The sequence below is a fragment of the Pagrus major genome, chromosome 8 (assembly GCF_040436345.1).
Source record: "Pagrus major chromosome 8, Pma_NU_1.0".
Classification (NCBI taxonomy): domain Eukaryota; kingdom Metazoa; phylum Chordata; class Actinopteri; order Spariformes; family Sparidae; genus Pagrus; species Pagrus major.
In genome coordinates, this window is record NC_133222.1 from 1,014,864 (window position 1) to 1,028,335 (window position 13,472).

Below are 13,472 nucleotides of genomic sequence, written 5' to 3' on the forward strand. Positions count from 1 at the left end.
CTTCAGACAGCAGCTGGATGCAGATACAGTCGCTCCTCTGTCTGCAGCAGCTGACCGTCCCGTCTGTCACACCCTGGGACTGATACATGACACACACACGTCCATCCCAACCAAACCCCAGCAGAGAAAAGTCTGTTTTTACTGCTGCATCATGCTCACAGTCACTGAGAGAACCAGAGATTCAACTCAACGTGATCAACAAGATTATTGTTCGTTCAGAGATTCATACACTCAGCTTACTCTTCAACATGTTTAATTGTTTAATTTAGTCTTTCTTCAGCACAAACTCATATTTAAAGGAGAATACATGTTAATGAGAAGAGAAAGATCTTTTCTGCCTGAACAAACTAATTAAAACATTTCACTGAATAAACAAACTGACCTTAAAGGATTTATATGTGGCGGACCCTGCCACCTTTCAAGCTTCAAACAGTGTTGTGGGACCTGATTTTCCTCTGAGAACAGCTGGTTTATTCACTGATGGAGACAGTTTGTGTTATGACCTCGTTCTTCTGCAGAACTGCACACTGCTCCTTTAAGTCTGACTGCTCATTTAAAAAATACAAGAAAAGGAGAAACGTGGCTTTAAAATGTGCAGATCTTTGGTGATGATCACTTTAAACGTCGTCAGAGGATAAAAATACTGATTAGTTATTTCTACACACACATTTAGCAGAGGACCGAAAGAAATAAACTACAGTACAGTCACATGTGAAGTGAGTTCACCTCAACTTGTTTTTGTGATTATATGAGTGAAAATATGAATAATTCAGTGTTTTTAAAGTTCTTTTCAGTGAATGTTTATAATGAGATATTGGTTAAAGCTCAACTTCAGCTTGTCTCATCATGATTTATGAATAAAGTTGTGACTGTAAACAGTGTAGAAGTCATACTGGAGTAGAAGTAAAGATATGGTGATAAATATTACTTTTGTAAATGTCAAAGTCACCTATATGAATAGTACTCGAGTAAAAGTCCTAAAGTAACTGATATTAAATGTACTCAGGTGTCAAAAGTACAAGTAAAAAGTAAATTATATGTAAATATAAACTGTTTATCAGCTAATCACAGGGTCCAATATTCATCATTCTTCAGATTATTGCATTTTTTTTATTTAAATCTGATTACTATTAAAATCAAATGGAGGTATAAAGTAGCAGAAAATGGAATTACTCAAGTAAAAGTACCTCAGAATGGCACTTGAGTACTCGTGTGATGTACTTAGTTACATCACTGACGATATAAAACATTTTAGGTTTAACAGAGAAAAGAAATGAACTTCACGGTGAAACAAGTAAAACAAGAAGAGAGGAAATAAACTGTGTTTGTGAGGAGAACTGGGAGGAGTTGACCCAGAAGAACTGGACCAGATCTAAAGGTTAGGACTGTGTGATGGCGTCAGTGACTCACATGCCAAACCAACGCCAGAGTCTCCCACACCAGGGAGAGGAGGACCGGCTGGGCCCACTGACACCACAGTGTTCATGTCCTGCAGTCAGAATCTGACATGATGGTACCAAAAGGATTGGGATGGTCTGAATCCTTCTGGGTCAGTGAAACCAAGTATTATTTAGTCATTTCTATCAGCTGACGATGGGAGGCGCTGCAGAGCGAACCAGCCCAGAACCTAAAGACAACAAGTAGTGGGGAACGGTACCAGAGCAGTGATGACGTGTTCGGTCCGGACTGACACCAGAGTGGTGTCTGTGACGAGGTATCCGACCCACTGGCAGAGGCTACACTAGATGTTTGTGACGGTCCAAATGTCCGTAAAGCCTTCAGAACCATGCTGGTGTCAGGTTAGACTCAAACAAAGTGTCACCAGTACCAGGCGGTGGGCCCAATGGTTCTGTGTGTCACATGGAAGAAAACATGTCAGAAACATGTTGACAGCAGGTTTCATCAAAGGTTTAAGTAAATGTATATTTTAATGAGTCAGTCCAGCTGACGTCAGGTCAGTGTGACGTCAGGTCAGTGTATATACATTTATATATATATGTATATATATATATATATATATATATATATATATATATATATATATATATATATACATATATACATATATATGTATATGTGTGTGTGTGTATGTATATGTGTGTGTGTGTGTGTGTGTGTGTGTGTGTGTGTGTGTGTGTGTGTGTGTATGTATAACCAGCATCAGTTAAAACAGGTTTAATAAAGTTACACAAACAAACGCACAGTTACTGACTGTTACAACGAGTGGTGTAAACATGCGTTGTTATGGAAACGGTGGAGCTTTTCAGGTTTAAAGGTGCAGTATGTAAGAATTTTAGTTGAAAACAAAGAAATGATTTTGGTTCTGTGTTGCAGAGATATCTACTAAATTAGCATGCTAACCAGCTAGCCACGGCCAGTCCCGGTCCAACACCAACATTACCTCGGTGCTCTGAGCTCGCAGTCCGGACCGCTAGCTGCACTCCTAACTGAGCTAAATAGCTAGCAACAGTTAGCAGCAGTCAGCTGTTTCTCTGGTGATTTGCTGCCTCTGTTTGTTAGCAGCTGGACAGTTCTTACATGTTACACCTTTAAGACGTACGGGAATCCTAAAGCTTTCTACCAGAACAGCTGAGGACTTCTTGGCTCGTGGTTGCTCAGATCTCATATTTTGATTGTAGCTGCAAACTGTGAACATTACATTTGTTGTAATGTAATTTAAGGAGTCGTACAGAGGATCTCTACACGGCTCCCCCGGGTCGAGACGTGTTGGTCACAGAGGTCACCAAACATACAGCAGATATATAATGTGACTGTGGGACTGGACTGACTGTTTGTGAAGACCTTTAAATAGATGAGGAGCAGCACACAGAAACAGTCCTACAGTCGTCATAAAAGCCTCAGTGAGGCTGTGGCCAAGTGATTGTTGGAGGGGAGGAGGAGGAGGAGGTTTGGTCTGACAGGGAGTCTTTGTGGTCCGCTGGACAAAGAGGCGTTCTCAGTCGACTGGCGTCTTCCTCACAGGGTCACAGTGGAACAGACTGGACACCGAACCCAGCCGGACCCTCTGCTGCTCCGACCAGACTCCTGCTCCCGTCTGCTTTTACTCCTCGTTTGCAGAGAGACGACATGAAGCGCCGCCTCGGACTCTTCCTGCTCGTGTGTTTTGGGATGCTTCATTTGGGTGAGTGGACCAGGAGACATCACACACTGACACATGCAGACTGAAGTGATCCACACACCTCATAGTCATCAGAGTAACCTCACACTCAGAGATGATCCTCACTGATACCACCTCCATACAGAGCATCTATGAGCTGTATTAAACAAGAAATAAGTGGATTATGATACAGACAGCTCGATCTATCTGACAACAGCAAAGATACATCACTGCATATTAAACTGTGAGGATTATCCGGTCAGGAACAAACACAGACTTCTTACTGTTTGAAAACCCTCCAGAGAACCGCAGCTGTGAATAAGATGAATGTTTGCCTGAAAGAAGGAACTTGTACTGCTGCATTACTTCAGGCCCACTTTAAAGGTCCAATGTGTAAAAATTTGGAGGATCTATTGGCAAAAAGTGAATGTAATCCACATGACTATGTTATGATGAGTCATGTGTAGTCACGTGACGTTAGTTTTGTCAGACTGCACCTTTAATATCTGCAGAAGCAGCAGGTCCTCTTCATGGATTTAATCATTCAGATCTGGATCCAGCGCTGGAGACGAAGCCTCGTTCGTTTCTATGAAAGCTGCTCAGCGGTGCACGAGGACAGAGAAGCTCATCTTCCCGTGAAAAGGATTACCTGGAGCCTCCGTGCCGTGTGGCCCATCGAGCGTGCACACTTGTGACTGAGTGGCTAACTTCCAGCTCGGTGCCAGGCAGCTTGAATGGGGATAAAATGAGCGCCAGGCTTTGGAGCCAGTTTTCCTGGTGGTCAAACTGTGTAATTACATCGTCACGTGACGCCAAAAAGACTTTTCCCCCGTTACAAACATTGTGAAAGAAGAAGTGTAAAACTGTGGATACATTATTTTGAGCGTCACAACCGTCTTATAAAATTTCACTAATTTTACTCCCATTCACGTCAGCTGGTGGAGGTCTGGTCCCGCGCTCTGTGGGCCTCGCAACACGGAGCAGGAAGTCGAGCTGTTGAGGCTTTAAAACGCTGCTGACCAGCTTTCATAGGAATGAACGTGGCTCCGTCTCCAACAGTGTCCAGATTTTAATAAAACGTCCTTGTAGATGTCACATGAGCAGAACAACAAAATCACAATTTACAGATTTCAGTGAAAGAAATTATATAAACTAACTTAAGCCCGACTGCTCCGGTGGAGCTGCTCAGTAAATTAAATTAATTAATTCTTTTAGAGATTTTAATGAAGTCTGCTTATTTGGTTTGATTAATTTCAAAGGTGCAGTATGTAAGAATCTGTGTTTAAAAAACATAAAAATAGCTCAAATTATCCACAGGATGTGAAGTTATAACTTGGCGTCTATATATTATGTTGAAGAGACATTTACTGAAGCTAGCGTGCTAACCAGCTAGCCCGTCCCTGTCCAGATCTCCTGTGCTAGAGGTGTAAGCATCAACATTCTCTGTGCTCCAAGCTCATCACTAGCTGCATGGCTAACTGAGCTAACTGAGCTAACTGAGCTAACTTGCTAACGGCAGCTGAGTATTTATTTGACGGGTGGCTGATTCTCACATATTGGACCTTTTTTAAAATGCACTGCCTTCATTTAAAACACCTTCATTACTCAATTCAAAGTAATAAAATAAAATATGTTCAGATAATTTTCTCTGTCGGTGGCTGTTTATTAATACAGCAGACTTCCCAGCATGCATTGCTGTTTCTTTAAGTCATGATTGTTTGTTTTCACAATAATAAATACATTGCGAACATGATAATGGTGAGTATTGAATTCAGCGTCACACTGTGAGAACACGTGGCTGTAACTCCACAGTGATGAAGCTGATGCAACAGTCACATCAGCAGTGAAGTGCACAGCAGAAGAAGAAGGTCGTCATCAGATCTGGGAGATAACCAGCTGTTTCCATAGAGTTCAATTAAACCAAGAAACTCATCTGGATTCATTTTAGTATCCGTACGCACATATCACATATCACCACAAGAGTGCACTCAACCTTCAAAACATAAGAACATTGAACTCAATAAATTATCTAGTTTCTGAACAAAGTAAAGTCAGTTTCTTCTTCTTCTTCTTCTTCTTCTTCTTCCTCGTCTTCTTCGTCTTCAGGTTCTGGACTTCGCTGCTATAAGTGCTCTGATTACACCGGACGCTGTCAGAACGTGCAGGAGTGCACGTATGAAGACTCGTGTATATCACTGAGTGAAAGAGGTCAGTTACATCAGCACTTTGTCATCTGATGATTACTTTCAGAGTGTTGTTACTTCAGTATTTAAGATGTTGAATTTCTGTGGCTGAAGAGGTGTTGAGATCTTTTACTTAAAGGAGCAGTGTGTAGTTTTTGAAGAAGAAATTCAAAGTCAGACATTCAATATTTACAATATTAATGAGATAATAATACAAATGTGTTTTCCATCAGTGAATAAACCAGCTGTTCTCAGAGGAAAATAAGGTCCCAGAACACTGTTTGAAGCTAGAAAGGTGGCAGGGTCCGCCACATATAAACAAAGTAAAACAGTTTAAATTGTGTTGTCCTTTAAGGTCAGTTTGTTTATTCAGTGTGTGTGTGTGTGTGTGTGTGTGTGTGTGTGTGTGTGTGTTCCTCCAGGTGGGAAGACCATCCGTCAGTGCATCAGGTACACGGACTGTGATAACTCTCGTCTCACCCAGATGTTCCCGGCGATCTCCGGCTTCACCTACCGCTGCTGCAGCAGCAACCTGTGCAACTCCAGCAAGGCTGTTGCCTTGGCAACGCCCGTCCTGGCTCTGGCGGGGACGGTGCTGAGCGTCTGGTGGTGTTGGGTCTAAACAAGCGGCGGGTTACTGCAGCTCAGTATTTCAGGATTATAGTTAACATGAACTAAACGCGTGGTTTTAGTCACCTGTGGCACACACAGGTTCTCAGGTCCGTAAGAATGCATTTTTCACCGTGTTTGCTAATTTTTAATTTCACACTTTGTACCAGTTTAACAATGAAAACAAGAAAAAATGTAAATGTTTTGGTTTGTTGTTTTTTTTAGTATTCCACTTCATGTTGTGGTTTCTGCCCGGTAACAACTCAAACGAATTTAACGGCACGTAATATGTGGAAAAGTAGCTCGAAGCCTCCTGCGGCTCCAGAGCAGCTGCTGTGATCTGTAATCACTCCTGTGATGTCACGCAGGCTGAGGTGCATTGTGGGTAAGGCGGCTGGTTTTGAAAAGGAAGGAGACTGTGTGGCGATGTCTCTGGTTCATCGGTCCATAACGAGCACAACAGTGTTACAGGAGTGCAATGATGGACCAGCGGGCTGCTTTTGAAACCTAGTGCCTTCGTTACCCACAGTGCACCTTGGCGACTGAGTGACATCACTGGGGGCAGTTTGTCAGATGACACGCAGCTTCCTCTGGAGCCAAAACAGCTTCATGCTACTTCTGTCACATATGCAGTCGTACTGCCCAAAACCTGCAGAGTTTCCTCTAACGATGACTTTCAGCTCATCAAATAAAACCATCAGTTACTTTGAACTGTTAAATATATCAGTTAAATCTGACGTGTCCCGTCACAGTCCTGCTACAATCCAGACTTTGTCGTGTATCTGTCATATTATTTCATGACTTCATTTCCTTTTTTATATTACAATAAAACATTTCTGGTGGAAACGGGTCTGTGTGCTGCTTTCAATGCATTTATTGTGAACACAACCGAACTGATGCTCAGTGTTTGGATCACTGTAACACTGTGCAGAGAGAAGCTACAGCTGAGCACGACAGCTCATTATGTTCACAGCTACCACTGTTATTGATTTATTGATTGGCAGCGACACTGGCCGATCGGTTCTGGTTCAATCCTCCGCTGGGCAGTGAGGGGGGGCTGCTGTTCTGCTGGACTGTTCTGGTGTTCAGACGGTCTCTCCACAAAGTGACGAGTCCAAATGTTGACACTGAAGCTTTAACTCTGATCTGAAACCAGTTGAACTATGGAAGCCTGAACTCTCCACAATACAAAATAAACAAAGATATAAATAAATAAATGTCTCAAATTATATTCAGTTAAATGCACCAAAATGACATTAAAAGTAAATGTAGGCTTAAATTAATTTATAAAAACAGACATTTCTGTTTCTCTATTTATTTACATTCCCAATTACATTTTAAATTGTATTTATTAACCTGCAGTATTTATGTTTTCTTTTCGTTTGCATTTGAGATGATAAAACATAAATAAATTACTTAAAGGAGCAGTCTGTAGTTTTGGTGAAGAAATGTTAATGAGCAGACAAAGATTTTCATTGGCTGATTTTTTTTCTGCCTAAACAAACTAAATAATCAAACTCTCTTTGTTTCCATGAAGAATAAACTGAAAAACAAACTGACCTTACAGGAGTTTTACTTTGTTTATATGTGGCGGACCCTGCCACCTCTGAGAACAGCTTGTTTATTCACTGATGGGAAAAGTTTGTGTTAATACCTCATTAATATTGTAAATATAATACAAAACTACACAGTGCTCCTTTAAAAAATAAAATTGTACAACAAATAAATAGAAATAATCAATGTATTAATTTATAGTCTTATTTTTGGTGCATTTAAAGGCATATTTACATATTTATTACTTACTTATTCTTTATTAATGTTTGATTTTGGCAGTTTCAGTCTTCATACAGGATGTCTGGAGATGTTCAACACAACATGAAGTCGAATGAATAAAAAGTATTTATTTAAATATAAATAAGATCTTATAGGCTGAGAGACATTTCATACATATGAGAGAAACTACAACGGTGAATATTGTGTGCTATAGGATTTAAACCAATATGTGACTTTTATGTGACTTATATTACACACTTTAACTTTATATGACTTTAATACGATATAATACACTTTATAAACACTGGGCTCTGTGTGACTGGATTTAATGTGTCATGAAGAGAAGGTGGCCACACATACAAACACCATAAGTATAAGAAGGTTTTGAGCATCTAGACGCGACGATCTACAGAATAAATACACATAAAACAGTTTGTATGTTTATGAACACGTTTGATTTGTCGTCCCAGAATGCAGAGCATGAAGGAAAATGAGGAGCAGCGAACATCTGGAAAACATTCAGACAACATAATGTAAAAACATTTTGCATCTTCTTTAAAGTGACGACGAGGAACTTTCAGTTTCTGTTGATTCACGCGCCCCCTTTGGACAAAAGCGGTACGACACCAGCGCTGCTGATGTGAAGATCTTTGCTAGCGCGTGCTGCTACATTTGTTTTGGAAGCGAGTGACAGAGGCCGCAGGATGGATCTCCATGAGCTCATGTGTTTATATGTGATATATGTGATCGGACCAGAGCGCAGGCGTTAATAATAACTGTATGCAATCATCAGAACAATCACCAGACTGTTTCATAAACACTTAAAAGTTCCTCGTAGTCACTTAAGTTAAGTTTGGCAGCGACATAATAAAGTTGCTGTATTCAGTTCGTGTTCTGTAGAACTTCTCCTCGACCCGTTAGTTCCTGACTTGTGCTGCAGTCTGTAACAATCAGAGGAAAACTTATGTGAATCCTCTTCTTCACTTCCTCATCAGATCATCAGATTGATTCCACCCTCATGTCTGTTCAGTATGAAGCTACATGTAGCAGCTGGTTAGCTTAGCCTAGCATAAAGACTGGAAACAGCTAGCCAAGCTGTCCAAAGTTAACAAAATCCACCAACCAGCAGCTCTGAAGCTCAAAAATCAACATCACATTAGAAATGAACTTGTTATGGCCTGTTTGATTAAAGGAGAAGTTCACCCAAAACATGAAAATCCAGTTATTATCCTGATTTGAAAAGATGTTATTTTCACCCTTTTCACAGCTGAAATCTTCACTGTAGCTGCTAAGCTAAAAGTGTTAGCATGCACCCCGTCTGAAGTGGGCGCTCGATCAGGCTGTGATCTCTTCTCTCCTGCAGACTGTGATCACAGCAGACGAGCTGCATGGAGACATCTGATGTTTAAATCATCTCCAGCTGCTTCAGCTGTTCAGCAGAACGCTGCAACTCTGTTTTACTGTGAAGCTCCAGAAATGTTCTGTGGACTACGAGACTTCACCTGACTTTATATCATCAGGAGGAGATGATGACTGAGCCTGACTTTATATCATCAGGAGGAGATGATGACTGAGCCTGACTTTATATCATCAGGAGGAGATGATGGCTGAGCCTGACTTTATATCATCGGGAGGAGATGATGACTGAGCCTGACTTTATATCATCAGGAGGAGATGATGACTGAGCCTGACTTTATATCATCAGGAGGAGATGATGACTGAGCCTGACTTTATATCATCAGGAGGAGATGATGGCTGAGCCTGACTTTATATCATCAGGAGGAGATGATGGCTGGGTTTACATTTTTGGGTGAACTGTTCCTTTAATATTTATATAAACAGATCGTTTAAGACGACCTGTTGTGTACGTTACAGGTCACAAGACTGTGAAGCTGTTAACGGCAGTCTGAGGCTGCGGTACTGCATTTCTGACCAAGGGCTTTTGTGCTGAACCGAACCGGAGCATTGTGACAAGAGAGAAATAGAAAATTCAACCTAAACAAATGTAAAGTTGCAACATAATGAAACGTCCAGCTTGAAGTGAGCGGTGGTTTTTCAGAAACGTACTCCGCTAACGTTTATTCTGGTGACTTGGTTGATCGTCAGAGAGTGGTGTCGAACTTTTCCTCCGACGTCTTTTTAACTGCTTCAACATAAACAGCAGGTCACATCCTGATCGGGCTGAGCTGAAGAACTAACCGTGGACAGAGAGACAGATCCAGATCCGGTCTGCGGAGCCGTCGGGACACGCTCTGTTTCCTGGTTTTCAGTCGCTCATCTCTCCCAGTCCGTCATCTTCAATCTGTCGTCCAATCACTTCCAGCTGCACCTTCTTCTTCTGCCCTTTCTTCTCCACCTCGGTCTCCGGTTTCTCTGATTGGGTGTACCAGGGCTGAGGGGCGGAGCTATCGCAGGTCCGGCCTCCTCTGCGGAAGCCTCCTCTGCCGGCTCGGACCAGCCCCCAGCCCTGCAGCTGGGCGTCGGCGCTGCCCTCCTGCACGCCCCTGGTCTGGTCCAGCTCCTTGGCGCTGAGGGATGACATCCTCACGGGAACCGTGTTGCCGAACTTGGAGTAGTCGACGCAGTACCGGCCGTCCTCCTCCGTCATAATGGAGACGAAGCGCCTCCCCCACAGGATCTCGTCAGGAGTGTAGGAGGTCCGAGCCTGCATGGTGATGCCTGTTGTCTCCACCACACCTAGAAGACAGACACACACCTGTTCATGTCTATGTGACGCCGTGACGCCTCATTCACTTGATTTAAAGTGGAAGGCTCTCTAATGTGCAGCCAATCAGAGAGAGGCAGTGGGAGTGGCATAGCATTAAAACCTTGTTTATATTCTTGTTTTGTAGCTGCACAGGCCGAATGATCCACGCAGCAGGCAGCCATTTATTTTCTTTATAACGTTTTAAAACCCGTCTGTGGCTCCTGACCTTCCAGGATGACGATGATCTCCAGGTCCTCTGAGGACAGCGACTGGGCGGAGAGCTCGTACAGAGGACTGCCTCTCTCCATGGTGTGGCTGACGATCAGAGGAGAAACCAGGAAGATGCCGTTACTCCTCAGAGGGTTCTCCACCTGGATGTCCAGCTGGGACACCGGGATCACCTCGCCCTCCGCCGTCACCGTCCGCCGGATCACCTGGAGGGAGAACTTCAGTTTTACCATCCAAACACAAAATCTGTCTTTAACCAGCTTCAGTCATACGAAGCTGACAGACAGACGGAGGCTGGGAGAAGACACAGACTTTATACTGTACTGTAGGATTAATGTAGTTATTTGAAGGAATAGTTCAACATTTTTTAGATATTTTTATGCTTTCTGGAAAACGGGGACATAGCAGGCCCAGTTCTGGACAGACCCAGGACCGCAGTGTCCCCTGTTGTGTTGTGTGGTTGTTTTTGTCTCTCTGTAGAATGTAAGTGTCTATCCAAAGTTGTTTTGCATCTTTTTATGAAAGATTTGTATCTCCTGAGGTAACTGAGGGTCGTTTTGTCTCTTCACAGTCAATATGCGTCTGTTTACGTCCCTGTTCGGCCCAACTGAAAGCTCCGGAACAAGTCGGTAAGTGGACAATGAGTGGATATTGTTGTTTTGTGTCTTTTTGTGGTAATTCTACTTATTTCTGTGATGATTTTTGTCTCTTTGAGCTATTTTCTGTCTCTTGTTTTCTCATGTTTGTACGGTAAACAGCTGACAGTTAGCTTAGCTTAGCATAAAGAGCGGAAACGGGTGCACAGCTAGCTTAGTTTTGAAAAGAGCCAGCCAAGCAGCGTCCTCCTGCTGCTTTGCTTTTTCTGCTTTTTCCAGTCATTTTATATCTCTATGTGGTTGTTTTGTGTCTCTATGTCGTCTTTTTGTCTCTCTGCGGTTGTTTCGTGTCTCTGCGGTTGTTCTGTATCTGTTTATGTCTCTATGCCTGTTCGGCCCATTCGAGAGCTCTGGGACTGGACCATGAGTGGACACTGTTTGTCTCCTGGTGTTTGGTGCTGGAGTGTGCAGACGTCACCTGCAGCTGCACGGTGGCAGAGATGATCATACTCTTCCTCAGGTCTCCGACTCTGAACATGAAAGTTGGACGACCGTTTCGCGTAGCGATGACGGCGTTTCTGGAGAAGATGAGCGTCTCCGCTCGGCGGTTGGCCTGGGCCGTCTTCATGAAGACGCAGCCGAGCATCACAGCGTTGATGATCAGCCCCAGAATGTTCTGGATGATCAACACCGTGATGGCCAGAGGACACTCCTCCGTCACCATCCTGCCGCCAAAACCGATGGTCACCTGCAGCAGACGGGACGTCAGTGTTCACAGCCATCAAAACAACTGGATCTGGATCTGGATCAGCCCACGAGACCGACAGCAGCTCTCACCTGGACTTCGATGGAGAAGAGGAAGGCCGAGGTGAAGGAGTGGATGGCGGTGACGCAGGGGACGGGGCCCGGCTCGCCGTTGGGGTCGCGGGGCTCCAGGTCTCCGTGAGCGAAGGCCAGGAGCCACCAGATCATAGCGAACAGCATCCAGGAGCAGAGGAAGGCCGAGGTGAAGATGAGGAAGGAGTGCTGCCACTTCAGGTCCACCATGGTGGTGAAGACATCCTGCAGGAACCGACCCTGAAACCCACGAAGAAGAGAGACGTGAGAAAAACTGGACGGGGGACAGAAACACGAGTGGACGTGCAGAGAGACAGGAGTGTCTCAGAGGACTTGTCTTTACTTTGCAATCAAACACAGGTGGGAAGAGCGAGAGCGAGCGAGTGAGTGAGTGAGTGAGTGAGTGAGTGAGTGAGTGATTTTGCATTGACTGAATATAAAATGTAACATAAATGTATATTTCTGTTTCACTTTGTTTCTGTATTTATTCCCTTATTTATTTAATTCATTCGACCATTTTATTCATGTTTCTTAAGTAATTCATTTGTTTCTTTATTCATGTATTTATGTTTATTTATGAAAAGGAAATGAATAAAATAAAGACATTAAGAAAAGATAAACAGAGGAGGTTAACACAAAGGTAAATAACAGAAATTAAATTGAGATATTTCTACATTTCCTTTAGTTTTGGTGCATTTAACATCATTTATTTACTGAGCTTCGATTCATTCTGACAGTTTGAGTCCATATTAACGTGTAAACATGCTCATGTCTGTTTGTCATTTTTTATGTGACTGCAGCAGAACAAAAGTTCACCTGTCTGAAGGAATTACAGTAAATATATAATATACATGAATCTAAATCAGCTGTTTGACCCAGCTGAACAAACACAAGCTGAACTGTAAACATGTGTTTTGTTGTAACTTTACTGTGCGAATGCTTCGATGGCTGTTTCAGTGTCGACCGGTCGCTGAAGACGCTGCAGCGTTCAGCACTTTGGCCGGATGATGTTTCACTGAGAGAATCTATCTGCATTATTCATCTCGTCTGCAGCTGCTGTCGGACCTCCAGAACGGAGGTCAGGGTGGTGTGGCCGTGTCACGTGACACACACACACACACACACACACACACACACACACACACACACACACTGACATTATAACAACACGAACAGAGCCGTAACTGTCCCCCTGGTCAGGAACCAGCTGGTGACGTACCTGCTCCCTGATGTTCTTGTGGGCCACGTTGCAGGAGCCGGTCTTGGTGATGAAGCGAGCTCTCTGAGATCTGGAGCGGCTGCGGTTCCGTTGGTTCTGGTCCTCCGCCAGACGGGTCAGCAGGAAACCGTCCGGCAGGAGGCCCTTTCTGGCCAACATGATGCTGCACACACACACACACACACACACACACACACACACA

General features: G+C 43.4%; 2 protein-coding genes across 2 annotated transcripts; one reads left to right on the top strand and one right to left on the bottom strand.

Annotated features, from left to right (window-relative positions):
• Positions 1-3,063: 3,063 nt before the first annotated feature.
• Positions 3,064-6,296, top strand: cd59b (CD59 molecule (CD59 blood group) b). The gene is made up of 3 exons (XM_073472614.1): positions 3,064-3,142; positions 5,225-5,326; positions 5,724-6,296. The coding sequence occupies exons 1-3, from the start codon at positions 3,088-3,090 to the stop codon at positions 5,921-5,923; spliced, it is 357 nt and encodes a 118-aa protein (XP_073328715.1). The 5' UTR covers positions 3,064-3,087; the 3' UTR covers positions 5,924-6,296.
• Positions 6,297-9,949: 3,653 nt separating this feature from the next.
• kcnj11l (potassium inwardly rectifying channel subfamily J member 11, like) lies at positions 9,950-13,472 on the bottom strand. The gene is made up of 5 exons (XM_073472847.1): positions 13,271-13,472; positions 12,052-12,291; positions 11,693-11,962; positions 10,617-10,824; positions 9,950-10,380 (listed from the first exon to the last, which is right to left on the bottom strand). Exons 1-5 carry the CDS (start codon positions 13,427-13,429, stop codon positions 9,950-9,952), a joined length of 1,308 nt encoding a protein of 435 aa, XP_073328948.1. The 5' UTR covers positions 13,430-13,472.